General features: G+C 67.0%; 1 protein-coding gene across 3 annotated transcripts in view; it reads left to right on the forward strand.

The window, feature by feature from the left end:
- Positions 1 to 14,925, forward strand: part of PRR5 (proline rich 5) — a 35,748-nt gene extending 20,823 nt beyond the window's left edge. Inside the window, exons 3-9 of one of the 3 annotated variants that reach the window (XM_058308918.2) lie at positions 3,382 to 3,430; positions 4,455 to 4,512; positions 9,959 to 10,050; positions 10,135 to 10,275; positions 12,217 to 12,571; positions 12,798 to 12,933; positions 14,120 to 14,925. In XM_058308918.2, coding sequence (XP_058164901.1) covers positions 3,382 to 3,430; positions 4,455 to 4,512; positions 9,959 to 10,050; positions 10,135 to 10,275; positions 12,217 to 12,571; positions 12,798 to 12,933; positions 14,120 to 14,471 — 1,183 coding nt within the window. In that variant the 3' untranslated portion in view covers positions 14,472 to 14,925. The remainder of the gene's footprint in view (positions 1 to 3,381; positions 3,431 to 4,454; positions 4,513 to 9,958; positions 10,051 to 10,134; positions 10,276 to 12,216; positions 12,572 to 12,797; positions 12,934 to 14,119) is intronic. The other 2 variants (XM_058308919.2, XM_058308920.2) reach the window with 2 other exon arrangements.
- Positions 14,926 to 15,541: the final 616 nt, after the last annotated feature.

Here is a 15,541-nt window from a genome sequence, read left to right on the forward strand (position 1 = left end):
TGTGACCTCATCACTGGCCATCCCAGAGCCTCAGTTTCCCCACGCGTCGAGTGAGGGTGGCCCCCACCTTGCGGGGCTGTGCGTGGTTGGGGCTCGTGTGTGCTGCGCGCCCCTGCCTGGTACGTGGGTGTTCGTGGCAGGGAACTTGCGTCTCCCAGGAAGGGATGCCAGGGCGCTGCGGCCCCTGGGTGGGATTACCGCGCGTCTGTGTAGCAGACGCAAGTGCCACCTGTTGTGCGTGAGCTTCAGAGCATGATCGGAGCCGTCGACGGGATTCCCAGCCAGAAGGCCTGGGCCGGCTGAGCACAGATCTGAAGCCACTTCCTGGGCCCCCCGGGGGCTGCGGGGGGCCTCCCTTCTACCAGAAGGTGTTCATTCTCCGGGCCGGTGGCTGGGAGAGCGGCGCGAGTCGGGTGAGGCCCAGCTCGGGCCCCTCGCTCCCGCCCAAGGGCCGGCACAGTGCCAAGGCAGAGCAGGGGCGCGCCGGGGCTTTCGGTGAGCTGCTGCCTATCAAGGCCCTGACGTCCGCCGAGGTCCAGGGCAGCCAGCTCTGGGCGGGCTGGACTGCACCTGCTCCCAGCTGTCCAGCCAGAGGGGCCAGAGGGTCTGCCGGCCCTGACGGCTCCTTCATTCGTTCCCTCGTTCCTGCGTCCATCCCCTTGAGACCTGCCTCCCTGCCCACGTCCCCTCATCCTGGGCACGCTGCGGGCGGGCCGGGTAAGGCGGTGCCGTGCACCGGCCACCGCCCCAGGCATAGCCATGGTCTCATTTGACGCCCCCCCGGACGCTCCTCCTCCGTGTACAAGCGCATCTCAGGCCACGGGTGAGGGTCTGCGATCTGACGGGGGAGGAGTCTTGTCCACGGTCCTGTGGTGTGGCGGCCAGCACCGGGACTGGCCCGCGGCCCCTGACCTCACTGCGGGACCACACCAGGCCCAGCTTTGGACCTTCAGAGGGACCATCCCTTCTTGCCCTTTGCCCTTGCTCTCCGGCCCTACCCACGTGGTGACCTTGAGGTGGACCCTATGCCCGGTCTCCACGGAAGTCAAGGTCATGATGGTCCTTGAAGGACCACATGGCTTTGTCCTGTTCCTAGGGGTCGCATCCCAACTTAAAGCTTTGAAGATCCAGGTGGCTGGTCCCAGGGGGGAGCCAGAGTTGGTCAAGGGCCTCCTGGGTGGGGTCTGACCTTGGAGGGCTGATGGGGCCCCGTCTTTTCCCCAGGTCAGCACGTCACCCCCGTACCCTCCAGCGTGCTGGTTCCCTCTGTCCAGGCCCCCTGACCTTGGCTTCCTTTTGTTCCCAGGACCCCTTCCCCATGGGGTTGGTGGGGGTTGGCAAGGGCAGCCAGTCCTGACCTAGGGTCCAGCTTGCAGCCTGGCCAGGGTAAAGTGTAGCTGTCCCCGAAGGACCTCTGAGGGCCAGAGCACCCTTGTGCTGACTGTGGGGAATGGAAATTTACTGCCGCCGCCACCCCCAGCTCGAGGCTGAGAGAGCCGGCTGGAGGCAGGAGAGGATGGCTTCGTCGCCCTCCGGCTGCCGGGGCACCACGGGGAGGAAGTGGGTCCCGCCGAGAACAAGCCATATTTGGGCTTTTTCTTCAGTGCGCTGCTTTTGAAAAAAACGTGCAGACCTGGCTTGGCCGCGCAGGCCAGGACCTTGAAAGTGACCAGGCAAATGGAAACCAGGCAAGGCGATCTTAACAATCGGTGGGCAAAGTTACATACAATTTTTGTCAAATTTTTGCCAAACAGGAAAACCTCTCTGTGTGGGTTAAAATGTATAGGGAAGTATGGGAAGCGGATTTGGCTCAATGGATAGGGCATCCACCTACCGCATGGGAGGTTCAGGGTTCAAACCCCGGGTCTCCTGACCTGTGTGGAGCTGGCCCATACGCAGTGCTGATGTGCGCAAGGAGTGCCCTGCCACGCAGGGGTGTCCCCCACGTAGGGGTGCCCCACGCACAAGGAGTGCGCCCTGTAAGGAGAGCCGCCCAGCGCAAAAGAAAGTGCAGCCTGCCCAGCAGTGGTGCCGCACACATGGAGAGCTGATGCAACAAGATGACGCAACAAAACAAGACACAGATTCCAGGTGCCACTGTCAAGAATACAAGAAGACACAAGAAAACACAGTGAATGGCCACAGAGAACAGGCAACGGGGGTTGGGTTGGGAAGTGGAGAGGAATAAATAAAAAATAAATCTTTTTTTTTTTAATGTATAGGGAAGTAGACTTAACACACAGCTAAAACATTAGAAACGTTGGGATGTTTTTCATTTCTCTGTAAAAGTTTATCAAAGAGTAGCTTGAGCACTTTGCCCACTCACAGCTGTTTGGTACAATACTGCTTTTGTTTTTTCGCTGCACTTTGATCGTTTGGCAGGTTCCTCCGTGATTGTCCATTTTTGTAAAACGTTGTGTGGTTTATCACTGGGAGGTGAGGAAGTGGCACGGCTACACGCTTTGCTGTCTGTGCGGGAACTGAGTGACATGTGCAACAACCAGTCAGTGTGAGCTTGAAGAAAGCCGCGTGATTGGTCACTGGTGCTGCTGTGCCTGTTATGCACTTAGCGATTGGCCAGTTGGTGCTTTTACTTTCAGTTACGTGCCGTGGAGCCTGGAATTTGAACCTGGTGAGGGAATGACGTTATTTAATGAACCCACAGAAACCGAAACTTGGTTGTATTGGGGCCTTGCAAAGTGAGACCTGCCTGATTCCAAGTTGGTTCGACATTTTTCCTGATGGGAATAGCAGCCTGAAAACGAAGGTTTCTGACCTATTTGGCTGAGAACGTAAAGACTGTTAGTGAGGCATCCTGGGTCTCAACACGGGTAAGGCCCACATGTTTTTGATCTGTGCCTGGCGTGGAAGAGAATGGACACTGTTCTCCCAGCCCCAGGAGGAGTGCAGCAGAGGTGGGGAAGGGGTGCAGCGGGGGTGGGGAGGAGGGTTCCCAGCTTCAAGTGCAAAGGATGTGGTTCAGATCCCAACTCCCACCTGTCCTGTGTGGCCTTAGGCAAGTCACTTGATCTCTCTGAGCCATTCTTGCTTCACCTGTAAAGGGGGAGCTGCAGTGCCTGCCCTGGGTGGGTGAAGACTACCCAGGATTCTCTAGGGTGCAGTAAGGGAGGAAACGCACGTAGAGAGGGGTGGGGGCAGAGAGCGCTGTGGGGTGCCCCCTGGGCCTGGGGTTTTGGCAGGTGGAGAAGGGGCTGAGCTGGCTGCTCCCCAAGAAAGCCGTGAGGCGCAGGGCCCCTCCCCTGCCCCGGGAGCCCCCGTGGCCTTCTCTGTTGACTGGGAGGGGGGCCGGGCGTCCTGGGCCACGGGCGTGCCCCCCCACCTTCGGCCGTGCGGCCTACTCCCGCTCTCCGCCCCCCACAGGCAGCTGCTGAAGACGGAGCTGGGGTCCTTCTTCACCGAGTACCTGCAGGTGGGTGCCCTCAGCCCTGGCACAGCGGGGTTTGCGTCCTGAGCCGCCGGAGGGGCGGGGCCCGCGGCCGCAGTGACAGACCACCAGCCCCACGGCCGGCCGCCCGGGCCCGGAGGACTCCGCCCCGCTGTGGCTCGGTTTCCCCGTCTGGCCACGGGGACTGTCAAGCTTAAAGGATGACCTCTCGGGCTCCACGGGGCAGGGGGTCCAGGCCGAGCGAGCCGCCCACCCTGCCAGGGTGGGGGAGGGACGAGCCCGCGGGCCCCCCACCGCCTGGTTTCACGTCGGTTCATTTTCAGGCAACAGCTTTGTAGCTGTATTTCACATACCAAAAAGCTCACCGGTCTAAGATGTCTTCACAGAGTTGCGCCACCGTCTTCGCTGCCTCCTCCTAGAATGTTTTCTCACCCCAAAAACAAAACCCCAGGCCCCATCCCCGCCTCCCCCAGGTGCTGGCAGCCCCGGACCCCTGTGGACTTGCTGGCTCTGGACGTTTCGGATCCACGGCGTTGGCAGTGTCCGAGGCTTCGTGGCCAGCGCCGCGTTGTCCCGATTCAGCACGTCGTTCCTTTTTCACGGCTGAATAACATTCTGTTGCCTGCACCGGCCACGTTTTGTTGTCCGTTTTTCTGTCCCTGGACGCTGGAGTTGTCTCCGCCTTTTGGCTGTCACGGGGGCCGCGTGGCTCCGCCTGTGCGCACAGGCTCCGTGCTGGGCGAGCCGCGGTCAGGCCGGGTGCCAGCGGGCCAGGCCTCCGTTCATCGGGCCCACGTGCCGAAGCCCGCTCTCCTGTATGGGAGGCCCGGGCAGCCCGGCAGCCCGAGCTCAGCCCCTTCTCGGGGGATGTCCCTGCAGCGCCTCCCGACCCCTGGCCCCACAGACGGGGTGAGTTGTCGGTGTCCTCCAGGGCAGGCCGAGGTCCTCGGGCCAGCCTCTCCCTTCTCTGGGCCTCCTGGAAGCCCTGCCCCCCACGCAGCCCGGGCGCCTGCAGAGGCCCTGACGAGCGCCCACGTCTGCGTTTCAGAACCAGCTGCTGACGAAAGGCATGGTGATTCTGCGCGACAAGATCCGCTTCTACGAGGGTGAGAGGGTGCCCGGGGCGGGGGCCGCGCCAGGCGATGTGCCTGCGGGGCCCTGCGGGGGGTGGCTGTCCAGTCCGGAGGGCTGGCACTTGTGCTCGGGAGGGAGCTTGTTGGGGGCGCGTCGGAGCCCAGGAGGACGGCAAGGTGGCGGCGAGAGCCCCTGCGCCACCTGGCTGCCCGGCGGGGGTCTCGGCCCAGGCGAATCCTGCCCCAGCCGCCTGGGAGGGCCCCAAGGAGAGTTGGTCCAGGGCAGGGGTTGCCCTGCGGCTCATAACGGGGAGGAAGGAAGAGTCCGGGGGCCATGGGTGGAAGGAGCCGCGTTTCCGGAAGGGTTTGCTGGCTGGACAGTGCCTCTGCCTCGGACAGGGCAGCAGCAAAGGCCGGGGGCCAGTGGGTACCGGGGAGCCTCGTTCCTGCGCTGGGGTGCGCCTGTCGGGGTTCTCTGGTCGCAAGCAACAGAAGGCAGATCTGGCAAAGCGAGCTGAAAACAGAGAGCTCAGAGTCCCGGGTATGCTGGAGAGCCAAGCCTGGACACGGAAGCCAGGCCAGGCCAGCCCCTGGGGCCGTGCGGGGACAGGTTCCGGAACTGACGTCGCAGGGAACGGGGCGACCTCTGGCCCGAGCATGGCCCCCGCACGTGTATCGGCAGCTGGTTGCAGGAAGCTCTGCAAACGGCGCTGGCCAGCGGGTTCGAGCAGCAGTTCCGGATGTTTGGGTCTCGGGAGCCCAGTGTGTGCTTAAAAGTGTTGCGGTCCCCAGGCAGCTCGCGGTGGTGACCCGAGTCGTTAACCCGGGTGGGATGCGGCCTTGGCTGGCGCCCTGGGGGGTGTGGACCCATTGTCGAGAAGGTCGCTTCAAGGTGGTAGGGTGTGGCCCAAGTGCGTCAGGTGGGGCCCTGATCCCGGTTCCCAGCGTCCTCTGTGAGCAGCGTGGAAGTCGGGAGAGAAGGCCCAGGGAGCCGGAGCAGCTGCGAGTCAGCGAGAACCGTGGAGGACGCAGCACCTGCCCTGTGCGCTGCCCCGGGGGCAGAAAAGCCCAGAACCTGGGGTGGCCGCAGCAGCCCCAGAACGCCAGCCCACGCTCGATTTTGCCCGTCCAGCCTGTAAACCAGGAGCCGGGACAGCCCCGTTGTGTAAGCCAACCCATCGCATGATATTGGGTTTACCAGCCGGGCAGTAAAACCCTTGCCTTAGGAAATCCTAGAACCCGGGAATACACCAGCATGCGTTCCACCGGCCGTCAGAGCAAGAACATCCCACGCCGCACACGCGCAGCCGCTGGGAAACTCCACCGCACACTCAGAATAAGGCGTTGTTTTGACCCCACGGGCGCCCCCTGGGAGCCTTTCGGACCCCAGGACCCCTTCGAGCGCCTCCGCGTCCAGGGCGAGCCAGATGCAGGCTCTGAGGTGTCACCGAGGCCGGGCGGTGGCGGCCCGGCTCACCGTGTCCTCAGCTGGCCGCTCCGGCTGCCTTGTTGAGTCATAACACCAAGGGCCAGAGAGGCCGGGCAGGAGCTTGGTCCGGGCGGCCGAGGGCAGCGGGGCCGAGACGGGGAGCCGTGGCCTGCGAGGGAGCCGCTGCCCCGGGGGTCTGGGGCTGGGGGCCTTGGCGCTGCTCCCGCCCACCCCGTGAGGCTGTGGGTCCGTGGCGGTGATGACTGTGACCTGTTGACGCCGCAGGGAGGGGCAGAGGCGGGGTTTGAGCAGAGTCCGCCCGGCTCAGCATGCGCCCTTTGCCCTTAGAGGCCCGGGAGGCCCCAGCTGGCCCCCCTGTCTGGCTCGAGCCTCAGCAGGTCAGGGCCTGCCCCCCGCCCGAGCCCTCGCTGACCTGGCACCCCAGGGCTCCCAGTGTCCGAGGGGCTTGAGGCCCCTTACTGGAGCGGGGCAGCCCAGAGAGATCACATTCCAGAAGGTTCCTGTGCTCACCCACACTCTTAGCTACAGGCCTACTGTGTTCCGGGCCCTGTGCCAGATTCACGTCCATGCGTCTGCAGCACTTACTGTGTGCCACGTGCCACCAGGAGCGCCTGCTGCGTGCCAGAGTACTCTGACTGCTTTACATTTGCTCCCTGAAGGAGGTGCCGTTGTCGCCGTACAGGGAAACCGAGGCACGGGGCGGTTAAGTGCCTTGCCCAGGCCACGCTGCATCACCTGGTGGGGTAGGCTTCCTCCTTCCTCTTCCTCCCCGCGTGCCTGCTCTGACCCTGTGAAGAGGGGGTGGTAGCCCGTGCACAGAGGAGGAAACCAAGGCTGGAGAAGGTCCCGGGATGTTCCAGCGTGAGTCCGTGGGCTCAGAGCCACGTCCACGCTCCGTCCCAGCCTCCGCTGCATCCAGCAGGCGGGCCGGCAGAGGCACGGGACAGAGAAGGGCCCTGAGCGCTGGGGGTAGGGAGGTCGCAGTGGCCGGGGGTCGGGGCTGGCTTGGAGGAGCACACGGGCCAGGCGGGGCGGCAGTGAGGGCTTGGCGCCTGGCAGAGGCCACCCGCCCGCGCCTGACTCGGCACATTCCGGCCCTGCCTACGCCTTCTGTCCCCCACCGGCTCCCGCCAGGGGCTCTGGGCTTGCTGGAGAAGGGCAGCTTTGTGTGGCCTAGACAAGCTCTGCCCGCAGTGGCTGTGGCCGCCTAGCCACCCAGCAGGGCGTGCCGCCTGACAGGGTGCAGAGGGCAGCACGGGACAGCCGCACCCGGGGGTCCGGTTCGCGTCCAGCCCCAGGCATGCCTCCCTGCTGGCTCAGCGTCCCCTCCTTGGCGCCGTGGGGTCGGGCAGGCTCCGCTCACCTGCTCGGCCTGGATTTATGGGTGGCCCACCTCGTGCCAGGCCCTGGGCTGCTACACGACCCCGAGATGGAGGAGACCCAGGCCCTTCCTGGAGAGGCTCCCAGGCCGTGGGGACAGGGACCACAGGACGGTGGAGAGAATGACAAATGACACGGTGAAGGGAAACCCTGGAGGAGAGAGAGTTAACTTCACCTTGGCATCAAGGAGGGCTGCACGGAAGAGGCAGCCCTTGAGGGCCTCCAGAGCAGCCTGTTAACACCCAGCCCCCTTCAGACCACCCCACACCCTCGAGTGTGGCCTGGGCGCCTCCCCACCTTTGGGTGCCAGCGAGCGCCCTCGGCTTCAGGCTTCTCCCAGGGGCCTCACAGCCTCCGTGCGGCTCTGCAGGGAGCGGGTGGAGGCAGAGCCGGTCGTGGAAACGGGATGCGCAGAGGTTGGCCTTGAGGGTGCGGGGGCTCCCTCCCGGGCGCCTCTGCAGCTTCTCCACCCCCTGTTGCCTGAGGCCAAGTGGACAGCGACCCCTTCCAGGGCAAGGCCCAGCATGGCGACGCGGCCTCCTGGCCAGGCGGGGGGACGTGGGCCTCCGCCATTTCCTGGGCGTGGGCCGGGACGTGGGCTCACAGGGAGACGTGACGACTTGGTGCCGGCAGCCACGCTTGTCATGGGACGCGTTTCACGGAGGATGACACTGAGGTGCGGGTCGGGCGTCCCCCGCGAGCCCCCGCGGCGGGGAGCAGAGCTGGGCATCACCCAGGGCTGTCCCAGGCCCCAGCGGAGTGGGGACAGCTGGCCCCCTGCCCCCGGCCGGCACGTGCTCCCGCCGGCGCCGCAGTTGGGACTTTTACAGCCTCCGCTCTGCCGGCGTTTCCGGCCCGGGGGCTGGAGCAGGGCTGCGCAGCAGGGCCCGGGCCTGGCCCGCGCCCAGAGCCCCCCTGCCCAGAGCCCCCCTGCAGCCGCCCTCCCCGAAGAGGCCTTTGTGCGAAGGTCCCCTCAGGCGGCCGCTCGCCTGTCCCCAGCATTCCCGCCGCCCGCGGGCCAGGTGTGGGCCTCCCTTGGCGAGGAGCCAGGCGCGGAGCCACAGGCGCGGCACATGGGGGGGGGAGACAGGCTGAGCGGGCCCTCGCACCTACACAGACTGGGTGGGGGGCAGCCCGGGGTGGGGGAAAGCAGCCGAGGTCCTCGTCTGGCCTCACGTTGCTGTGGCAATATGGGTGGGCCCCAGGCCCGAGGCGCGCGGTTCTGGGCCCCGGGCCAGGGTGCAGCTTCCGTTGAGCAGATGCTTCCCGCTCAGCTCACAGACACCCACGACGCCCAGCTTTCCTCCGGCCGGTGGCCAGTCGGCCTTCCGGGCGGCGTCCCCCAGACAGCAGAGAGCTCAGGACCACACGCCCGGGCCAGCTCACCCTTCGTCCTTGGGGTGCCTCAGCTTTCCCCATCCCCGAGGGGCAGCCCTGGGGCCTGTCGAGATGTCCCCAGAGCTTGTCCGCTGCCCGCTCTCTGCAAAGTTGCCACGCATGTCTGGAAACCTCATCCTTCCCAGTCCAGCTTGCGTGTCGCCTCCTCCGGGAAGCCTTCCTGGCCCGGCTCTCTCCACCTCCTCTCCTCTCACACCTCGTAGGTGTTGCAGCTGGCCTAGCTCCCAGCTCCCCAGGGGGGTCCCCAGCCAGGGGTCACAGGACCACCGCACGTCTCACCTCCTCCTGGAGGCACAGGTTCTTCCCTGCCCCCTGCCGTCCTCTCAGCTTCTGTTCAGTTTCCTCCTTCCCCGTCACGGGACGGGCCTGCGGCCAGCTGGGGCTCAACCAGGCCCCGGGCGTCGGGTCTGGCACAGTTGATGCTCTGTAAATGCTTGTCAGATGGACAGAAGGACAGGTGGATAGATGGGCTGGTGGGGGTGGGGCACCGTGCAGACAGCTGGGTGTGTGGACGGATGGATGGACAATTATGGGTGGGTGGACAGATGGGCGAGTGGACTGATGGACAGACAGTTGGGTCAGTGGGTGGATGGACAATTGGGTCAGTGGGTGGATGGATGGGTGGGCGAGTGGACGGGTGGATGGACAGTTGGATGAGTGGGGGGATGGATTGACAGTTGGGTGGATGGGTGGGCAAGTGGACAGAACAATGGACAGTTGGGTGACTGAGTGGATGGATGGTTGGGAGAGTGGGCGGATGAATGGGTGGGCGAGTGGACAGATGGCTGGACAATTGGGTGAGTGGGTAGGTGGATGGGTGGGCGAGTGGACGGGTGGATGGACAGGTGGGTGGGTGGTGGGAGGGAGGCTGAGTAGATGGAGTCCCCGACCACTCGGCAGGGCCATTAGGAGGGTTGGGTGAGGGGTGGGTGTGAGCCGAAGGTCTCGTTGGGTTTGGGGGGGGTTCCTGCGTGTGGCGAGGGGACAGAAGTGGCAGCATTTACCAGGCGCTGAGCACCCGTGTGGTCCGTTCTCGTTTCATCCTGTGGGAGGCCGGCCGGGCTTCTGTCCCATTTCACAACTGGGGCGGCCGAGCTCGGGGAGGGTAGGAGCGGCTAAGGGACGGCGCCAGGAGCCAGAGCCCTCAGCCCCCGTGTCCCGCGGGAGCAGGGTGCCCCCGCGTCCTGCTGAGCGCACAGCGTCTGCCGGGGCCCGTCCGGGACAGTGGCGACAGGCTCTCTGTGCCCACAGGACAGAAGCTGCTGGACTCGCTGGCCGAGACCTGGGACTTCTTCTTCAGCGACGTGCTGCCCATGCTCCAGGCCATCTTCTACCCCGTGCAGGTGCAGGCCTTGCGGGTGCCGGGGCGGGAGCGGGGAGCAGGCAGGGGGGCGGGGGCGCGGCGTCACGCAGCGCCGTGTCCACAGGGCAAGGAGCCCTCGGTGCGCCAGCTGGCCCTGCTGCACTTCCGGAACACCATCACCCTCAGCGTGAAGCTGGAGGACGCACTGGCCCGTGCCCACGCCCGCGTGCCACCCGCCATCGTGCAGATGCTGCTGGTGCTACAGGTGAGGAGAGGCAGGGCGGGGCCGCAGGTGAGTGGGTGGGGGCGGGCTGCAGGTGAGTGGGGTAGGGAGGGCTACAGGTGCACGGGGGTGAGGCTGCAGGTGGGGGGAGGTGGGGCCAGGCTGCAGGTGAGTGGTGGGGCAGGGGTTGCTGCCAGGCCCCGAGGATGCCTCCCCAGAGACAGAGCCGGAGACAAGGATTTGGGTCCACCCGGTTCATCAAGGTGGACACTCCTGGAGAAGTCTCGAAGCAGGAGCTGGATAAAGGTCAAGGTTCAGGAGACACGAGCCCCGTGCGGCGGGGGCTTGGCAGTGTGGGCGAGGGTCCAGGCCCTTGGACCCTGGGTTGGGTGCCGCCGGGACTGGAGGCCGCCTCCCCCGACGGCCTCCACGTTTCCGGCCTTCACTGGCGAGGGCCGCTCTGGGGACAGGGCAGCCACTCGGCAGCCTGGGGACAGCGCACCTCCCCTGCACGCTGGCCATGTCTGCAAAGCGCCGGCTTCCAGTCCCTGCAGCAGGCACAGCGCCTTCCAGTTTGCCGGCACATTCCGTCGTCACACCGGCACACGACATGGGCCAGTGTCAGGAAGCAGCGTCCCGCCTGCCCGGGGCAGAGCCCCGCTTGCCCCGCTCCAGGAAATCCTTTTAAAACCGGGTTCTGCGCGTGGGTCTGGGGGCAGAGGCAGCCCAGGGAGGCGCCCGGCCGACGGGTGTGGAGGGCAAGGGCTGGGGGCGGCGCTGGGCGGTGGTCGTCCTGGCGACCCGTTTAGACCCAAACACGCGACGTGAGACCCGAGTTGGTGAGGTTTAGAGGGATTTAGGTGGCAGCTGGGGGCCCAGAGGGCACGACGGCCTTTGGTCCCCATCTCTGCTTGGCAGGTCGGTGTGGGGATTGGCGAGGGGAGAGCAAAAGTCCCGTTTCAGGGCTGGGATTCGGCGCCCTCGCGCGGTGGCGTCCTCGGCTGGGCGGTGCTGCCCCCTGCTGGCCGCCGCGCCTCCTGCAGCCCCCGCCGCCCCCAGCCCGGGCTCTGTGGTTGCGGTGCCCTGGGTGCTGACGGCTCCCTCCTCCTGGGGTCACGCAGGCGGCCCCCAGCCCGGTCTCCGCCTCCTCCCTGAGCAAAGGGGAGAAGGGACTTCAGAAAACAGGTGGGAACCAAGTGACCCAAAGTCCAGGAAACCAGCGTGACATGCCCGAGGGGCGCTGGGGCCCCGGTGTCCTCTGCCCGTCACGGTCGCCTTGGGCAGAGAACATTGCAGAGACAGGCGGTCCTTCGCGGGCTGGTCTGCTTGGGTGACCGTCACGACGCTGCCCATGGGACCCACTGCCATGTTGAGCACAGGCTTGTCCCCCACAGTGCAGGGGGCGCACCCCCCTCAGGCCCCCGCACCCCCCTTCAGGCCCCCAGGCCCCCTCTGAGACCCCCACATCACCCCCTCAGGCCCCCATGCCCTCCTCCAGCCCCCACGCCCCCTCCTCCTGTCCCCATACCCCTCCTCGGCCCCCACACCCCCTCCTCAGGCCCCCACGCCCCTCCTTCAGTCCCCATACCCCTTCTCAGCCCCCACACCCCCCCTCAGACCCCCATGCCCCTCCTCCTGTCCCCATGCCCCTCCTCCTGTCCCCATGCCCCTCCTCCTGTCCCCATGCCCCTCCTCCAGCCCCCACACCCCCTCCTCAGGCCCCCACGCCCCTCCTTCAGTCCCCATACCCCTTCTCAGCCCCCACACCCCCCCTCAGACCCCCACGCCCCTCCTCCTGTCCCCATACCCCTCCTCAGCCCCCACGCCCCCTCCGCAGAGGCCCAGGGCATGCAGAGACCCACCACCACCTGGTCTAACATTCTGCGTCTTGTCCCGTAGCCAGCTGTGAGCCCCTGGAGGAACGTCGTCTTCCCGTTCATTCATTCATTCATTCATTCATTCATCTGTCATTCCTTCACCCAGCAACCTGAGGGAGAACCCACCACTCTGCAGGGGGCGCTGGGGCCACTGGTGGACGTGAGCTTTGCCCTGGGGGTCAGCTCCGGGCAGGGGAGCCAGCCCGAGGCCATCCTGCCCGCACCCTCCACCGGGCGAGCAGGGGGCGCGGGCTGCTCTGGGCAACGACCTTGGCCCTCGCTGGTGGTGAGGCCAAGGTCGCCACGGTCAGCCGGCGCCACCCGGCACAGCCTCCCAGGGCACAGAGCTCTGGGTCCCCCGCCGCCGCCTGGTCACAGGCCCTTTCCCGGGGGCCTTGTCATCTCCCAGGACCGCGGAGGCTGCTGGGCGTGGCGGGCAGCCACAGAGGGTGTCGGTGCAGGCGAGTGACCTAGAGGCCGGGGGCTTCGAGAACCTGGGAAGGGAGGGCCAGGGTGCGGGGGGGCCACGGTGGGCGCCGCTGGGGGCCAGGCTGAGGCGCTGTGGGAAGGGAGAGGAGGGAGGGCTGTTCATGGTGCCCTGTTCATGGTGCCCTCGGAGGCAAGCCGGCCCCGGGTAGGGGGCCGAGCCGCGCTGTCCAGGCGCATCACCTTCCCCCTCCCTCGCAGGGGGTGCACGAGTCGCGGGGCGTGACGGAGGACTACCTGCGGCTGGAGACACTCGTCCAGAAGGTGGTGTCCCCCTACCTGGGCACCTACGGCCTCTACTCCAGCGAGGGGCCCTGCACACACTCCTGCCTCCTGGGTAGGTGGTGCCATGGGTGCCCCCGCACATCCCGCGTGGCCACAGCAGCCGGCCCGCGTCTCTTATTAGGTGGACAGCCCCCCTGGTAGCACCATCTGAGCACCTGCTGTGTGCCCAGCCCTACTGTGTGGCCTCTCCATAGAGTCCAAGGCCACCAGCCTCCTTTGTGGAGGTCTGGCAGGGGGCATGGGGCAGCCAATAGAGGAACCGTCCCCAGCTGGTCCCCCGGGGTAGCTCATGCCAGGACAGGGTGCCCAAGTGACACAGCAGTGACCACTGAGGTGCAGGGCAAGGGACATCCCAGGCCGAGGGGATGGCTGCTGCCGGGTTGGGGTGCTCAAACCTCCCAGCGGATACAGGGGCAGACTGAGGCCTTGGGGACATGCCCCCCACACCTAGAGGGTCTCCAGGCCCCCTGCCTGCTGATGTCACACCTGCGTGCTGGGCCTGTCAGCTCAGAAAGGGCCCCTCCGCCTGGGGAGAGGTTGGTACCACCAGCCCAGCCTCTTGGAGTCCCCAAAAGGGTCCCCGGCCCAGCGGAGCCCCCAAATGCTCCCCCCACTGGCCTGCCACCTGGCCGTCACTTCTGGAACCGAGGGGGCTTCCAGACCTCCACTCCCCCTGCCGGGCCCCCAGCTCTGGCTTGTGCCCCGCGCCCCCCCCCCCCCCCCCCCCCCCGCGGGCCCAGGAGACCGCAGGCGGCACCGGAGGTGGGTGGGCCCCGAGTCACATGGTCGCACCTGACACTGGCTCACCTGGGCGGCCCCTCCCTGTCCAGCATACCGCTCCATGAGGCGGGGATCCTCGCCTGCCTGCAGCGAACACTGAGGCTTGTTGGCCTCCCTCAGGGGAAACCGAGGCATGGAGTGGCTCTAGAACTTTCCCAGGGCTACACAGCCGGTACCTGCAGGGGGATCCAAACCCCAGTATAGGTGCCTCGAGGCGCAGGCCCTGCACTGCTTCCACCCATCCAGGCCGGGACAGGAGAGGCGTGTCCAGGCCCCGTGGGGCGGGCCTGGGGCCAGGGCTGGCCACAACCCGCGTCCTTGCCGCCTCCCCCGAACCCGCCCTCCGTGCGGAGCTGGGCTCGCAGCAGGCACCCGGCCTGAGGGAGGGCGGCCCCGGCAGAGGTGCCGCCCCAGGGCCCCGCCCCGCGGGTGACGCCGCCTCCCCCCACCCCCCGCAGAGAAGCGCCTCCTGCGCCGCGCCCGCGCGGGGGACGCCCTGGCCAAGAACCCGGTGGTGCGCTCCAAGAGCTACAACACGCCGCTGCTGAACCCCGTGGAGGAGCTGGAGGCCGAGGCCGCGGCGGGCGCGGGCGCGCGCAGGCACTCGGTGTCGGAGATGACGTCCTGCCCCGAGCCGCCGGGCTTCGCCGAGCCGCCGGCCGCGGGGCCCTGGCCCGACAGACTGCACGCCCCCGCCCCGGCCGCCGCGCGGGGCCCGGCCCGCGGCTCCCCGCCCGCCCCCAGCCCCGAGGCCCTGCTGGACCAGATCCTGGAGTCGGCCGACTCCGACCCCGGGGGCATCGTCATTGACTTCGGCCGCCACGGCCGCTCGGGCGCCGCCGAGCTCCAGGGGCCCGGGGGCCGGCAGAGCGTCGTGTGAGCGGCCACGTGCGTGCGAGTTTTTTTTTACTGGATCCTGGCCTCGTCGCTTGAGCGTCGCCCACCTTGGTGGGACAGTCCCCCCACCCCTGCTCGGCCAGGCCCACCGCACAGCTCCGGCCTCGGGCGCCCGGGTCGGCGGCGCCCTCACGCGGTGAGCCCCGCGCAGGGGGCATCCGGCCACTGGCCTCCCCACCCGACTCCCCCGAGGCCGTCTCTGCCCAGGGGCCGGGAGTCCGGGTGGGCTCGGGCCACCAGGCCCAGCCGCGCCCCTGCCCTCCTCACCCCCTGTGCAGAGCAGCCTTGCCTGTGACTTCTAGAACCTTCTGCCTGGGGTAGCAGTGAGGACCGGAAGAGGGGCGCAATAAAGCTTGTCTGCTCTCCCCCTGAGCTCTTGACTGCCGTGCGGGGGCCCCCTGTCCTCGGGCAGGCCGAGCCTGGTGTTTGGGGGGCTCCAGGGCTGTGAAACCCCCCTGGGGGGGACAGGCCCTCCGTTTTCTGGGCTTTGGCCTTGCGGTCTCTCCCCCACCACTAATGAGAGGGCCGGAGAGCTGGACGAGCCCTCGGGAGTTGCTGGACCTCTTGGGGGACCTGGCCCCTGACTTTGACCCTGCCCTTTGGACCCCAAAGCAGTTGCCTGGGGGGGTGGGGAGGCAGGAGCTGCCGGGTCCCCTTGCACGGGGCAGGGGTGGCTTGCTGAAGGCCGCCTGGACCTTGAGCCTCCCCCGCCGGCAGGTGGTTCTAGGCCTTGGGTGGGCAGGGCCTGCTCTCCTGGCGTCCCCGGGGAAGACCCTACCCACTGCCTGTGGGTGGGTGACGCGGGAGCCGGCGGGGTCACCGCGGGCGGGGCCCGGGCAGCGTCTCCCGCACCCCCTTTTAAAGGAGCGAGGGTCAGTGTGGCCTGTGGGCAAGAGGAGGGGTGGGGTCTCAGGGCTGGGTGGGGTCTCTGCCCCTGGTGGGAGTCCCGCTCCTTTGAAAGCTCTGCCCTTCCGGAGTCCACA

This window comes from Dasypus novemcinctus, chromosome 12, assembly GCF_030445035.2.
Source record: "Dasypus novemcinctus isolate mDasNov1 chromosome 12, mDasNov1.1.hap2, whole genome shotgun sequence".
NCBI classification, from domain to species: Eukaryota; Metazoa; Chordata; class Mammalia; order Cingulata; family Dasypodidae; genus Dasypus; species Dasypus novemcinctus.